Source organism: Pongo abelii, chromosome 15, assembly GCF_028885655.2.
Source record: "Pongo abelii isolate AG06213 chromosome 15, NHGRI_mPonAbe1-v2.0_pri, whole genome shotgun sequence".
Classification (NCBI taxonomy): Eukaryota; Metazoa; Chordata; class Mammalia; order Primates; family Hominidae; genus Pongo; species Pongo abelii.
The window spans coordinates 104,389,520-104,405,059 of record NC_072000.2 but is presented as its reverse complement, the minus strand read 5'-3'; the positions used below and the strand labels follow the sequence as shown (position 1 = coordinate 104,405,059).

General features: G+C 48.4%; 1 protein-coding gene and 1 pseudogene across 2 annotated transcripts in view; both read right to left on the bottom strand.

The window, feature by feature from the left end:
* The window catches only part of EVL (Enah/Vasp-like), a 172,694-nt gene extending 165,142 nt beyond the window's left edge, over window positions 1-7,552 (bottom strand). The window contains exon 1 of one of the 2 annotated variants that reach the window (XM_054529793.2): window positions 7,457-7,552. In XM_054529793.2, coding sequence (XP_054385768.1) covers window positions 7,457-7,461 — 5 coding nt within the window. In that variant the 5' untranslated portion in view covers window positions 7,462-7,552. The remainder of the gene's footprint in view (window positions 1-7,456) is intronic. The other variant, XM_024231255.3, reaches the window with a different exon arrangement.
* A 5,960-nt stretch (window positions 7,553-13,512) lies between these two features.
* LOC100444054 (voltage-dependent anion-selective channel protein 3-like) lies at window positions 13,513-15,033 on the bottom strand (annotated as a pseudogene).
* Window positions 15,034-15,540: the final 507 nt, after the last annotated feature.

Below are 15,540 nucleotides of genomic sequence, written 5' to 3'. Positions count from 1 at the left end.
GTGAGAGTGGGGGATGGGAGTGTCTAGTTCCTTACACCTCCTTACCCCATCTAATCCAGTACCAGACAACAGTAAGCCTTCAAAAAATGATTTCTCAATGAAAATATGAAAATACATAGAGTCTGTCAGAAAAAGAGAAACAAGAATTCAGGCAGTAGTCTAGAAAACAAAGAAAAACTCAGACTTAGACTTCATTATTTGAATAAGTTGATTCAATAGTACTTTTTGGTTAAAATAAGTGGCCATGTGCCTCGAGTGTTTAGCTCACTTGTTAGAATGCATCTCCAGCGTTATGGCTTCCTGAGATGCTCCAAAAGGAACACGGTTTGGATATTACATTTTAGACTTTTAGCAATAGGTCATATCTATGTACTCTCATGATAGTATCTATCAAGAGAAATAATACGTTACTTTCATTTTAAAAATTTAGGACTGAACAAAAAGGAAAGTGTTATCATAGGTAAACCAAATTGCTTATAAATAATCAAATCAAGTCAACTGACAACAAAGGTAATGAATAGTCCCCCTGGATTCATTTAAATCCATGTACTAAAGCCAAGTACTTCAGGTACAGGTAAATATACATGTATAGGTATTCAACTATAAGCAGTCTGCAATGAAGAACCAGGTTAAACTGTCTGTAGCAATTTTAAAAATCTGTGTAAAAAATGACTGACTTAAAAAAAAGAAAAATGGTTCTTCATTCTGGAAAAACCACTTAAGAACTTTTATTTCTACGTCCATGACTTTTTTTTTTTGAGACGGAGTCTCGCTCTGTCGCCCAGGCTGGAGTGCAGTGGCGCGACCTCGGCTCACTGCAAGCTCCGCCTCCCGGGTTCGCGCCTTTCTCCTGCCTCAGCCTCCCGAGTAGCTGGGACTACAGGCACCCGCCACCGCACCCACCACCATGCCCGGCTAATTTTTTGTATTTTTTTTAGTAGAGACGGGGTTTCACCGTGTTAGCCAGGATGGTCTCGATCTCCCGACCTCGTGATCCACCTGCCTCGGCCTCCCAAAGTGCTGGGATTACAGGTGTGAGCCACCGCGCCCTGCCGACTTTTTTTTTTTTTTTTTTTTTTTTTTGAGACAGAGTCTCTGGCTCTGTCACCCAAGATGGAGTGCAATGGCAAGATCTCAGCTTACTGTAACCTCTGCCTTCCGAGTTCAAGTGATTCTCCTGCCTCAGCCTCCTGAGTAGCTGGGATTACAGTCGCCCACCACCACGCCTGGCTAACTGTTGTATTTTTAGTAGAGATGGGGGTTTTGCCATGCTGGCCAGGCTGGTCTCGAACTCCTGACCTCAGGTGATCTGCCTGCCTTGGCCTCCCAAAGTGCTGACATTACAGGCATGAGCCACCGTGCCTGGCCATCCATGACTTTTTTAGATCCCAAAGAATGAGATCTGAGAATGCTCTTATGCTACTGTTGACTCAAAAATTAAATGTTCTGGCCAGGCACGGTGGCTCACGCCTATAATCCCAGCACTTTGGGAGGCCGAGGTGGGCGAATCACGAGGTCAAGAACCTAAGACCAGCCTGGCCAACACAGGGAAACCCCGTCTCTACTAAAAATACAAAATATTAGCCGCGCGTAATGGCAGATGAAAATACAAAGTATTAGCCGCGTGTAGTGGCGGATGTCTGTAATCCCACCTACTCGGGAGGCTGAGGTGGGCGAATCACGAGGTCAAGAACCTAAGACCAGCCTGGCCAACACAGGGAAACCCCGTCTCTACTAAAAATACAAAATATTAGCCGCGCGTAGTGGCAGATGAAAATACAAAGTATTAGCCGCGTGTAGTGGCGGATGTCTGTAATCCCACCTACTCGGGAGGCTGAGGCAGGAGAATCACTTGAACCTGGGAGATGGAGGTAGCAGTGAGCTGAGATTGCACCACTGTGCTCCAGCCCAGGCAACAGAGTGAGACTCCATCTAAAAAATAAAAATAAAAAATAAATTAAATTTCTATTCAGGAGGACTGGTTAGAGCATAATTTTTATCAAATAAATAAGGAATCAGAGAAAGGAACCATGGAAAGGAGATAAAAGTACCTGCCCCCCAAATCTTTTGCTTTAATGACCTGAGCTAAATTGCTATTTTTTTCAATTAATTATTTATTAAGAGGAGTTAAAGATTTATTCTTAAAGTTATCTTGATTCCAAAAGCATTTCACAAACTAGCAGAGATAATCTAATACAATTAGGACAGAACACAAGAAAATAGGTGTCACTGTTCTCTACAGCTTCCATAACCTGGTAGCATGAATCTCCAGAATTGAATATTGACTCAAACTGTTCCTGAAAATGCAAAAATCAGGGACTTTTACTGATAGTAACTGTGGACTAAGGAAAAAAGAACAATCCTCTATCTAAAAAGAACTAGAAAAGCTGGGAAAAATGTAAGAAATACCTGCTTGGAGGCACGGGGGAGGAAAGCAAGTCAGAGCCTGAGAAAGTGAGCTCAGTGTTTGAGGCTAATTTTCCTGAAGGGTGTTTATCAATTCTGAAGGGAATGCTAGAAGTTTGGTGTTGGGGTGGAGAGTAAAGGTGCTGGTGAAGAGAACATTAGGAGGAAAAGTGAACAGAACAGGTTTGTCTTCACAAGAACTGCAGCTCAGCTTAGAGATATTTCAATCCCTGAAACTGTACTGAAGGCAATGCTGATTGTAAGTGCTCCCATGTGCCTGACAACAGCAGATGTGAATTATCTCTGTAAGAAAAAAGCATCATCTTAGGCCTCAAATTATTCCTACAAATAATTTTGCAAATATGATGTTTACCACACATTTAAAAAAAACACTAGGCACATAAGGAGACAAGACAATATGAATGAAAACCAACAGGAACAGACACTGGAAACAGCTAACAGATGGCCATAATTGAACATGGACTTTAAGATAATTACACATACTATGTTAAAGGAGGTAAAAGACAAGATTGATAATTTTGGCAGATAGCTTGGAAGTATAAAACAGAAACAAACAAATATAAAAATCAGCTGGGCACAATGGCTCATGCCTGTAATCCTAGCACTTTGGGAGGCTGAGGCAGGAGTATCACTGGAGGCCAAGAGTTTGAGACCAGCCTGGGCAACACAGCAAGACCCTGTCACTTAAATAAATAAATAAATAAATAAATAAAAGCTGGCCATGGGGACGTGTGCCTGTAGTTGCAGCTACTTGGGAGGCTACTAAGGTGGGAGTTTAAGGCTGTAGTGAGTCATGACTGAGCCACTGCACTCTAGCCTGAGCAAAGGAATGAGACTCTGAAAAATAATAAAAATAAAAAACAAAAAAGAAATTTAAAAATAATTTTTAAAAACCCTGAAATTAAAAACTCAATGGGTGGTTTTAATAGCAGATTATATACAGCAGAGGAGGAGCGATGGAGAGAGACAGACAGTGAGAAGGAGATAACCAGAATAAAGAACCGAAAGAGAAACATGTAAAACGCAGAGAAACAGTTAAGAGACATAGAAGATATAGTGAAATGGACTAACATGGGGGTCCTCAACCCCTGGACATGAACTAGTATTGGTCCATGGCCTGTCAAGAACCAGGCCACACGGCAGGAGGTGAGTGGCAGATGAGCGAGCATTACCGCCTGCAGTCTGCCTCCTGTCAGATGAGCTGAAGCATTAGATTCTCATAGAAGCGTGAACCCCATTGTGAACTGTGCATGCAAGGGATCTGGGTTGTGCACTCCTTATGAGAAGCTAATGCCTGATGATCTAGGTTGTGCACTCCTTATGAGAAGCTAATGCCTGATGATCTGAATTGTGCATTCCTTATGAGAAGCTAATGCCTGATGATCTGAATTGTGCACTCCTTATGAGAAGCTAATGCCTGATGATCTGAATTGTGCACTCCTTATGAGAAGCTAATGCCTGATGATCTAGATTGTGCACTCCTTATGAGAAGCTAATGCCTGATGATCTGAGGTGGAACAGTTTTATCTGGAAACCACCCCCCTAACCCCCCATGGAAAAATTTTCTTCCATAAAACCAGTCCCTGGTGCCAAAAAAGTTGGGAACTGCTGGTCTCATATCACTGTAGCCCTAGAAGGAAAGGTAAGAGAAAATGGGGCAGAAGAAATAACTGAAGTACTAATGGCTGATGATTTCCAAAACCAATGAAAGACATGAAGCCACAAATTCAAGAATCCCTAAAAACTCTAATTATAAATAAAAAGAAATCCATACTAGGGACAGTATAGAAAAATTGCTGAAAACCAAAGACAAACTCTAAAAACAGCCAGAGAAAAAGACTACTTTCAAAGGAACAAGAGACGGACAAGTGACTTCTCAACAGAAACTAAGTCATAGATAATGAAATAGCTTTAAAATGCTAAAAGAGTTCTCCAAGAAAACACCAAATGGCAAATGAGACCAGTGCAGTGGGAGGGCCTAGAGGCCCCAAAATGGGAAGCCACAGCAGTGGCATCCAGGGCTAAGGCTGGGGCCACGGAGCTGGTGGTGGCAAGGCCAAGGCGTAGCTCCCCATCATCAAACTGGGCAGCATAGTCAAGGACATGAAGATTAAGTCCCTGAAGCTCTATCTCCTCCCCCGCCCATCAAGGAGACCGAGGATCATCAACTTTTTCCTGGGGGCAACCCTCAAGGATGAGTTTAAGATTATGCCAGTAAAAATGCAGACTTGCACTGGCCAGTGGTCCAGATTCAAGGCACTTGTTGCCACTGGGGACTAAAATATCCATGTCGGTCTGGGTGTTAAATGCTCCAAGACGGTAGCTACTACCATCCAAGGAGTCATCATCTTTGCCAAGCTCTCCACTGTTATGGTGCAGAGAGGCATCTCAGGAGACAACACTGGCAAGCCCCACGGCATTCCTTGCAAGGTGACAGACCACTGCAGCTCTGTGCTGGCACACCTCATCTCTACACACAGACACAATGGTTTCATCTTGATCTCTGTGCCCAAAAAGCTGCTGATGATGGCTGGCATTAAGGACTGCCACACCTCAGTCAGGGGCTGCACTGCCACCCTGGGCAACTTCACCAAGGCCACTGTTAATGTCATCTCAAAGACCTACAGCTATCTGATCCCCAAGCTCTGGAAGGAGACCATATTCACCAAGTCTACCTATTAGGAAACTAGGAATTCACTGACCAGAGTCTCCACTGCAGAGAACCCAGGCTCCAGCTATGGCTATTATACAATGTAGGATTTTTATACAAGAAAAATAAAGTGAATTAACTTTTTAAAATGCTAAAAGAAATCAACAGCAAACCAAGAGTCCTATAACTAATAAAAAGACACTTCACAAATGGAAAAAAGTTCTAAAATTAGATGTGGTAATGGTTGTATAACTGAATATTCTAAAAACCACTAAACCGTAGGCTTTAAATGGGTAAACTTTACTGTGTGTGAATTATATCTCAATAAAACTTACAAAAAAGAAAACAATGAAGAATAAATAATGACATTTTTCGACAAACACTAAGAATTTGTTGCCAGACCTGCACTAAAGAATACTAAAGAGTATTCTTCAGGCAGAAAGAAAATAACTCCAAAGGGAAGACTGGAAGATGACAAAGGTGGTACAACAGTTATGGGGAAAAGATTATCTTTTTAATAAATGGTGCTGAAAAAAATGGTGTTAAGTAAAAATAAAATTTAACCCCTTTTTCACATTATGTCACACAAAAATGAATTTCAGGTGAACCATATATCTTAATGTAAAAGGGAAAACACATGTAAGCTTTCTAATATTTTACAGGAAACTATTTTCGGTGGCTCACGCCTGTAATCCCAGCAGTTTGGGAGGCCAAGGCGGGTTGATCACCTGAGGTCAGGAGTTCGAGGTCAACTCCTGACCTCGGGGCCAACCTCGAGGCCAACATGGTGAAACCCGTCTCTACTAAAAATACAAAAATCAGCCAGGTGTGGTGGTACGCACCTGTAATCCCAGCTACTCGGGAAGCTGAGACAGCAGAATCGCTTGAACCCAGGAGGCAGAGGTTGCAGTGAGCCGAGATCGCACCACTGCACTCCAGCCTGGGCAACAGAGCGAGACTCCGTCTCAAAACAAACAAACAAAAAACCCAGAAGAAATGTGGGCAAGACATCTGAACAGGCACTCCAGAAAAATATACCAAATAAAAATAAAAAGATGTTCAGCCTCATCAGTCAACAGGAAACTGCAGATTAAAACCACAATGGGGTATCATTTCATAATCAACAGAATGGTTAAAATTTAAGACTGACAATACCAAGTGTTGTCAAGGATGTGAAGCAACAAGAACTCTCACACATTTTTTGGTAAGAATGTCAACTCGTAGACCCACTTTGGCAACTTGGCGTTTACTGCTAATGCTAAAGATTTGCGTATCTTTTGACCTAAAAATTCTACTAGATATCTACCCAATCGAAATGAATGCACCAGGAGATACACAACAATATCCGTAACAGCATTATTAATAGCCGACAAAGCTAGACACAACTAAAATGTCTAGTAACAGTAGAATGCGTACACTGTGGTATATTCTTACAACAGAATACTATAGACCAATAAAAATGAACAAATAACGATTACAACGGAATGGATGGATCTCGAAAACATCTTGAAAAACACCAGACACAAAAGAATACTGTATTATTTCATTGACATAAATAATACAAAACAGGCAAAGGAAACTACAGTTACAAACTACAGTTTTTACGAGATACGTGTTTAGAAAGTAAAATTACAAATGTAAAAAAAAAGTGATTACCCCAAAAAAGTCACGACAGGGTCTGGAGAGGAAGGCAGGGTTTAGCGACTGGGAGAGGGCACCGGGCTTCTGGGAGAAGCGAGGTTTTATTTCTTGGCCTGATAATCAGCAGGCTCCCAAGCTGGGTGATACATCAATGAGCGGTACATTTGGGGGCCTTGCACTTTACTGGCGTGCAAGAAGAAAAAAAGGGGGGTTGAGAATTGGGAGACCGGCTCCAAGTCGAGGGGAAACTACACCTGTAAAAGCCCAAACGCGGCTCTGGGCGCTGGCAGGGGGAGGCTTCGGCAAGGCCTGGGGGCTTCAGGCCAGCTTCCTCCGGGCTGGAAGGCACCGCACGGGGGCTTCCGCCAACTTCGGTCCTCGCGCGGTCGGGACACGGCCACACCTGCCCGCGAGGGTCTGCCTTCCAGGCCGCCGCAGGCCTCCCGGAGCCTAAGAGGACCCCACAAGCAGCCAAAGCCAGCGCCGCCTGCCCCTTGCAGAACACTGCCCCCCACAAGCCCCGCGGACCCTCCCGGCTCTCCAGACGCCCCCACGACTCTCGCGAAGCCATTCCCGCGCTCTGAATGCCCTCGAATCTCTGCAGAGCCCCCGCGGTCCTCTGGACGCCCCCGCGCCCCTGGAGCCCCCCTCCCGCCCTCGGGGGCACCGCGGGCCCCCAGCCCAGCCCCTCCGACGCTGGCCGCTGCCGCCTCCCACGAGGCGCCGGCCCCGACTCACCTCATTGTCGCTGCCGGGGACGGGCGCGCCGGGCCAGGGGCGACCCGGCGGCAGCGGCGGCGGCGGCGGCGGGGCACGGGGCGCGGGCGCTAGCGGGGGAGCCGGCCCCGGGCGCGGCGGCTCCGCGTCTGACTGGGCTGCTGGAAGCAGCGGGGGCTCATCTTCTCCGGGTGGGCGTCGGGGCCGCTAGCTGCGGGGAAGGGCCGCGGCGGCGGCGACTGACAGCTGGGCCCCGGCCCCTGCCATCTTGGCGGGCGCGTGCCCGGGCCGGCGTGTGCGCGGGCGCGTGCCTGGGGGCCGCCGCCGGGGGATGGGGAGGGGGAGGGGGCGAGTCGGCTGGGGTCCCGGCGGCGGGAACGCGTGCGCGTCCGCCTGAGACTCGGGGCGGCGGCACCTGGCGAGCGCGCGGGCGGCTCCGAGTCCTCGAGGGAGAGGCCGGCGGGCGTGCGGGCTAGTCTCAGCCCAGCAGCCGAGAGCTAGGGTACGCGCGTTGCTGTTCGCCCCACCGCCCGCCGAGGGGGACTGCGCGCGCGTGCGCCCCTCCGCCCGCGGCCGCTGAGGTGAATGAGCGCGCGCGGCGGTCAAAGCCCGACACAAAAGGCGCGGGGCCCCACCGTCCGCGCCTCCGGGAGCGCCGAGCTTGATGCTGCGAGGGGCGGGGCGGACGAGAGTGGCTGGGCTGAGGGGCGGGACTTTGAGGGAAACGCAAGGGGCGTGGCCGGGGTTGGGGCGGGGCGCCGGGCGGGCACGTGGCGTGGTGCGCTCCCTCCCGGCGCGGACGCTCCTCCAGTCCCCGCCTGACCCCAGAGCTCACAGAGGCCACTGGGGGAGCCAGGGTCCGTGCTCGATGGCCCCATGATTCCCATCACCCGGCCTTGCTGAGCACTCTGCCCGCTCGGACTCGGGGCATCCCTGATCCCAGGGCCGTCGAGGTCACCGACGACTGATTCCCTCTCTTAGTACATAAGGAGCCGTGGCGGGTCCGGAGAGTTGCAGCTTCGGGGCGATATCAGTATTCGAAGTATCTCCCCCAGCTCAACAAGAGCCCACACAGTGCCCCAGAACCACAGCCTGTGAAAAATCACATTTACCATACACAGCGTCAAGTAGTTCGTCCAGGTTGTCTCTGGTTTTTAAATCCCCATCTTTCCTAAAGGTTAGTGAATCTCACTGGTGGCTGGAAACCCCAGATCCTCCAGGGTCTCACTCCCCGTGTGTAAGAAGACACAGTTCCGGCCCGGCGTGGTGCCTCACGCCTGTCATCCCAGCACTTTGGGAGGCTGAGGCGGGTGGATCACCTGAGGTCAGAAGTTCGAGACCAGCCTGACCAACATGGTGAAACCCTGTCTTTACTAAATACAAAAAATTAGCCTGGCATGGTGGCACGCACTTTTAATCCCTGCTACTTGGGAGGCTGCAGAAGGAGAATCGCTTGAACCCAGGAGGCAGGGGTTGCAGTGAGCCGAGATCTTGCACTCCAGCCTGGGAGACAGAGTGAGACTCTGTCTCAAAAAAAAAAAAAAGAAGACAAAGTTCCTCATGCGTTACCAGTATGGGTACTATTGCCTCCCTTCCCCGTGTGTCACAGAACGTTAATAGCTACCTTTTGAAAAATGGTCTGAACAAGAGCATTTAAGGTGTTTGTCAGCGTCTGGCAGTTAGGAGGGCAATGAAGGGTCGCTGTTTTCCTCCTGTCCAGGATTGAGGAGAGGCTGTGTGTGTTAAGCAGTTTTGTCTAAGATATAGTAAATGGTGGAGCCAAGTCTCAAGCAGCATTTTTCTGACACGGAATCCCAGTGCCCATGCGTTCTAGTTTGCTGGGGTTGAACATCAGTGTCGTGGGTTGCAGTTTGGGTCTCTATGTGCTTATCTCTCTCCCTGTCTCTTTGTACCTCCCTCACCGTGTACAGCTGTTCAGAGTTCCCTAGCGATTGGTTGTGGCATCTCCACTTTCCTTCCTGTATTTAAGCCCAGAGTTGTCAAACCTGAAAGGGTACCATGATCTCCTACAGCCCTGGTAGCAGCCCCTGAGGGTGGTACCTTCTCATAACCTCATTTGTCCCTCTCTTCACAAGTTCAAGAGTGGTCTCTTTGCTACAGGAGAGGCTTGTTGCATCCTAAAATTTACTAAAATGGACAAGCCTCAGGTCACCTGGAGACATTCCAGCTGTGCTATGGAAAGGCAAGTTTAACCCCTGGTCACTGCCTATCAGAGTCCTGTGCTGAGACCTTGGGATACAGGCCTGCTTGTTTGCAGCCTGGTTTATTGATGCTCTTTCAGCATGTGGCCCACTCTGATCTCCAGATCAGGTATTTTCCCTGCTGCCCTGAAGTCTGACAAGTTGTTACCATCTTGCTCCTGGAGAGGTTGTTTCTTGCAGCTGATGTTTGTTCATCAGAGGGCTTCATGAGCTGCAGGAAGAGCTGAGAGAGGACAGATTGGGACCACTCACATCCTATCCTGTGCCCTGCTTTCACCTGAGTGGGCATTGGTCTTTGTCTGACAGACCCTGGGATGCCTGGGGAGTCAGAGGCTCCTTGTGTTAATCCTCCAGCTCACACCTCTCTGACCGCCATTCCTCCTCTGGCAGGTGGGAATCCTAAAGCCCATCTGGCAGGTGCTGCTGAGGCTCAGATGAGATGCCGATCTCCACACAAAGTAGATCCCGAGAAAGGCCTTTTCTGCCCTTCTTCATTACCTTCCCCCTCGTCTCCCCTCCCCTCTTCCTTAATGAAACATAATTTGAAACCACAGTCTATTTGGCACATTTTGCATTTTCTGAACAAAGGCTTTATTCCTTAAAAGTACATGAATTCATGTTTTCCATTCTTCTGATAAAAAGAAAATTAACATTTGGACATGTGGCTCCCCCAAATGACTTATTTCTGGAGGTCACCAGTCCTAGGATTTGGAAAGATTCCTTGCCAGAGTCAGTGACTTCATGACATCTGATGTGTGTGGGTGCAGGACACTCAGCCAGGCTGACAATCCATGCCTCCGAGCACTCCTGGGTTGGAATTCCCACTTGTGAGGGAGGCAGGAAAGACGATTTTGGCTGTTTGTTGGGTTCAGGATAGTCACAGAGTCACGGATAACAGAGCTAGAAAGTCTTCAAAGGGCATCTCATCCATCCTACTTGTCCAGAGGGTGATGAAACTGAGGCCCCAGGAGGTCACACAGGTGACCGGAATAAGAGCCAGATGAGCATGTATTTCTGCAGACTCCAAGGCCCTGGACTGCCTGCCCAGTTCATGAAGTTTTTCCAACCCTGGGGTCACTGCTGAGGAGCCAGCCCCATGAACCATCTTCTCCATTGCTTAGTGTTTGCCAAAACGAAACTCACCACAAATAATGGAAAGAAACACAGTTGCTTTCGATGATTCACCAATGAGACCATGTCTGGTTTATATTAACCAGCATAAGTGAGTTACAAATGCATGCCAGAATCCAAAGTAAAGCACGCTTAGACAACCACAGATGTCTCAGGGGTTTGGGGGACCACCTGTGACCCTGTACCCCTTTTTCATTCACACCATTAATTTCATTGCCCAACTCATTTATTACCAGCAGTTGTTTTCCTTAAACACAGCACGGCTAGTTTTCCTTCATTCATCCATTTGTTTAATGTGCCTTGAGCTCCTCAGCACGTGTCTGCCTCCTCTCCTGCCCTGCCTGCTGCCTCAGCCTGCCTGGCAAATCATCTTCAATCCCGCTGTGTGTCAGGTCTCCCCTGGACCTCTCAGCATCACCCTCCCCCACCACAGGCTGCAGGCTCCTTCTCTACACCGTTTCGGGGTCACACTCCTGCCCTCCTGCATCGGGATTGTCTTCTTACTTGCAGGCTCCCCAACTAGGCTGTGAACTTCATGAGACCAGCAAGCGAGTCTCATTCCTCTTTGTACTGCAGCCTCTCCAGCCCTGTGGGCTTGTGACAGTGCAGAATTGAGGGAATCCTGCGTGAGCGCCGCCATTCCAACCCAAGCAGTGCCCTGGGAGGGTCAGAGACCACTAGCCTATGTGCGCGGGCATTTTTGGAAACCACAGCTCCTGCTTGTGTTCTATCTGGCAGGAAATGGAAATTACTTCTGGTCCATTTTGGCTTCCACACCTTGAAGATGGTCTGTGGGTCAAAGCTGGAGCTTTTTTTTTTTTTTTTCGCTTCTAGCAATTCTTGTGCCTCAGCCTCCCGCCACCATCCCCACTCAGCTTAATTTTTTTATTTTTAGCAGAGATAGGGGTTCGCCATGTTGGCCAGGCTGGTCTTGAACGCCTGACCTCAGGTGATCCGCCCACCTTGGCCTCCCACAGTGCCGAGATTGCAGGTGTGTGCCACCGTGCCCGGCCTGGAGCTTATTTTAATTTCACCTCTCTCGGGCTCCTCCACTCAAAAGTGATTTCCCTAAGATCATGTTTTACTAGCTTTGAAGGCAGGAGGGGTGACTCTGGGATGAGGGCCCTATGGTCATATCGGGGAGCACTCCAGCCTTCTGCTGGGGTGACTTAGAGATCTGGACCCATCAATAAGAAGCGTGGCCAGACAGGGCTGGGGGAAAATCTTTGCTACCTGTCTTGTGGAGGGCAACTTCTTAGTGCCACTGTTTGCAAGGAGAAAGGAGGACCTAGTGTTACCGGTGGAGGGTGTCCAGGTTCTTGGCATCTTGAACAAAGAATTGGACAAAACACACAAACAAAGCAAGGAAAGAATGAAGCAACAAAAGCAGAGATTTATTGACAACAAAAGTATACTCCCCAGGGCGGGAGCGGGTGAGCATGGGGGTTCGAGAGCCCCATTACAGAATTTTCTGGTTTTCCTCTCGCAAGGCCAGAGTCCCTCCGCTAGAGCGCGTCCCGCCTGGCAGTTGGAATCCCGGGTTCCACACAGGAAGGGGAGGGGCCGGGCTCCCCCCTGCTGCAACCCTTGTGAACTTCCTGAGGCTCCAGCTCAGTGCACAGGCTGGCTGGAGTTTCTCCAGGGACCCGCTCCCACCACCTGGCTGTGTCATAGGACTGGGCGGGAGCAGGCCTGCTGTTCTGGAGCCAAGTCTGAGTGTTCCCACTTTATAGGAACTTAATGTCTCCACTTAATTGAGTTAAGAAAACTAAGCCAAGTACATGCCTGGGACAACCAGCCAGCCATCCTAGAGAGGCCTAAGGGTCCCCCTGGAGCCCGTGCCCCTTCCCAGGAACCCTGAGGCCACTGGGAAGGGAAGCCCCACCCAGCTCACACCTAGGAAAGCCAAAATCTCTCCTCACTCCCAGCTAGTCATCAGGTCCCAGCTTGGGGGCCCGTTCACCATCAGCTTTGGGGAAGAAACTTCCCAGTCACTTCTCCTGCCTGCTGTCTCGCAATTACCGTGGGGACTCTGGCAGCCAGGCCTTTGTGGGAGCCGCCGGCACTTCATTCGCAAGGAGGCCGGGAGGCCCGGGCCTCTGAATGCGAGCAGACATTTCAGGGGTCGGGGTGTTGGGAAGTTTAAAGGCTGCAGCCTCCCCACCCAGGGAGGCATGGTCTTCCCGCCAGGCTGAGCAGTCAGAATGTGGCATGTCTAAAGGAGGGAATCGTAGAGAAGTTATGAGGAGAGTCAAGAAGATCTTGCATAAGAGCAATTGGAAAACAAAAAAAATCTTGAGAATAGAAAATACATTATTTCAAAATTAAGAAATTAATTAGAGGCAATGAAAAACAGAAAAGACACTCCTGCAGAACAAGGGTCAGTACACTTTCTGCAAAGGACCAGCTGGTAAATAGTTTTGGCTTTTTCAAAGCCATTTGGCTGTCACAACTGTGGCAGGCCAGTTCTCCCTGACAATCACACAGACGGGCCTGCATGACAGTCGACAGACAGGCCTGCACAGCACCCCAGTTACACAAATTTCCACAGCGCTGCCTTAACACTGAGCAAATAGTTAAACCTAGGGAAATCGGTGCCCAGACATCAAAGCTACAAATAAAGCATATGGTCAGTAGAAGCCTTGCATGGGCTTCTCCCTAACCTGGAGCAAGTCAAAATAATAGAGTCTAACATTCCTAGTGCCAGGACCTGCCTCGGGTCAACAAAATCTGAGACGAGTCAAGGTAACAGAGGCAGCTGTTTGAATAGACTCATTGGAGAGTCTAAGGCAGCTCTCCGGACCAAGCTGTAAAGGAGATAAGATAGAAATAATCACTCTGGTACCACAGGAGACAGGCCTTGAAGGTACTGGGGCCCGCACAGCTTAATCAGACTTAGCTTTTTTTTTTTTTTTAAATGTTCCAAATGTGATGGGTTTATTTTATTTTACTCTGATGCAAAATCAAAGATTCCACAATAGCACAGATACCAATATATTACAGAGTCATGAAAAAAATGGTGTGAATATGCAGGACACAAGGTACAAACTGGAGGTTCAGATCATCTCCTCTAACATGACACTACACTGTTGCCGAGGAACACATTTAATAACACTGCCAAACTGAACCAAAATGTGGCACAAACATGACGGCTTCCAGGCATGCTTTCCAGCGCCTCCTCTCAGGAGGGACTCGCAACCCCTAGACTTCGGTGTGGGGAGGATTACAATTTTTTGGAAGAATAAAAAGTTCACACTTTTGAAATTTCACAGAAGAATTGTAAGGCCAAAACATGGTGGGTTCATTTCTCTTCACTTCCAGGGACAAATCTGATGCTTTCCTCAAATCACATTAAGCTTCAAATCCCAAGCCAACCTTGTGACCTCCTGCATTGTAGTTCTTTCCATTGATTAAAGCTGATAAAGGGTCAGCTTGACTCCAGGTCGAAGGGTCTGAGTATAACCCAGTCCAATCAGGCTGGCATTATTTACTTTAGCAGAGAGAGAAGTTCTACAATCCAGCTTGTACTTAGCAGCAATGCCAGAACGGGTGTTGTTACTCCCAGCCGTCCAAGCAAGGTTTATTGACATTTCAATCTCATTAACCTTCTGGTAGATAGAAACTCCAAATTCAGTGCCATCGTTCACATGTGTGTGCAGCTGGAAGTCTGCAGCCTCGTAACCCAGGGTGAAATTATTCTGTGACAATTTGGATTTGGCTGTGTCAAAACTCATCTGATAGCCGACAAGCCACCCTTCAAAGACCAACACAACCCAGCCATAGATGGTTGGTCCAGAAAAATCTATATCAACATTACTGCCAACACGAAAACAATCCCATTTATAGGAGGCCTCCAATTCCCCACTCTGCTTTTCTGTGTTCGGTACCAATATGGTATCAAGACTCAGTTTCAACTCTTCAGCCAACTTACTCTCCAAAGAGATTTCTGTCCCAAGAGTATTGTCTGTGTTCCGTTTTTGAGTGAAGGGAAGTCCATAGGTACAGACCTTACATTCGGGTTCTAGGTTGCCTGATGCTTTCCCTGTATCAGTGTAAGCATGACCAGAAGTAGAAAATTCCACTGCACTACAAGACTTCGTTTTCAGGTCTATCTTCACCATGCCAAAGCCATATCCTTTATTGAAGACATCCTCAGCAGCCTTTCCCAGGTCACAGTAAGTTGGTGTGTTACACATATCTTAGAAAAATCTTTCTCAGGTTCTTATGAAATCAAAGACCTCCACCCCCAAGGGCCTGTCTCCCACAAGTATTTTTTTGCCTCTGACCGTCTAGTTGAAACAAAATTAGTTACCAATAGACTTAGGCGAATGTCGTGCAGCACGTAGGCACATAACTCCAAACTATATAAGCGATTCTAACACTTTGAGTTGGTCTGGTGGAATTATCTCCAGCCTTCTCCCTGTATCCAGTTACAGCAATAAATTCCCTTTTTTTTTTTTTGAGATGGAGTCTCGCTCTGTCGCCCAGGCTGGAGTGCAGTGGTGCAATTTCTGCTCGCTGCAAGCTCCGCCTCCAGGGTTCACGCCGTTCTCCTGCCTCAGCCTCCCAAGTAGCTGGGACTACAGGCGCCCGCCACCATGCCGGGCTAATTTTTTTTTTTTTTTTGTATTTTTAGTAGAGACGGGGTTTCACAGTGTTAGCCAGGATGGTCTTGATCTCCTGACCTGGTGATCCGCCCGCCTCAGCCTCCCAAAGTGCTGGGATTACAGGCATGAGCAACCGCGCCCAGCC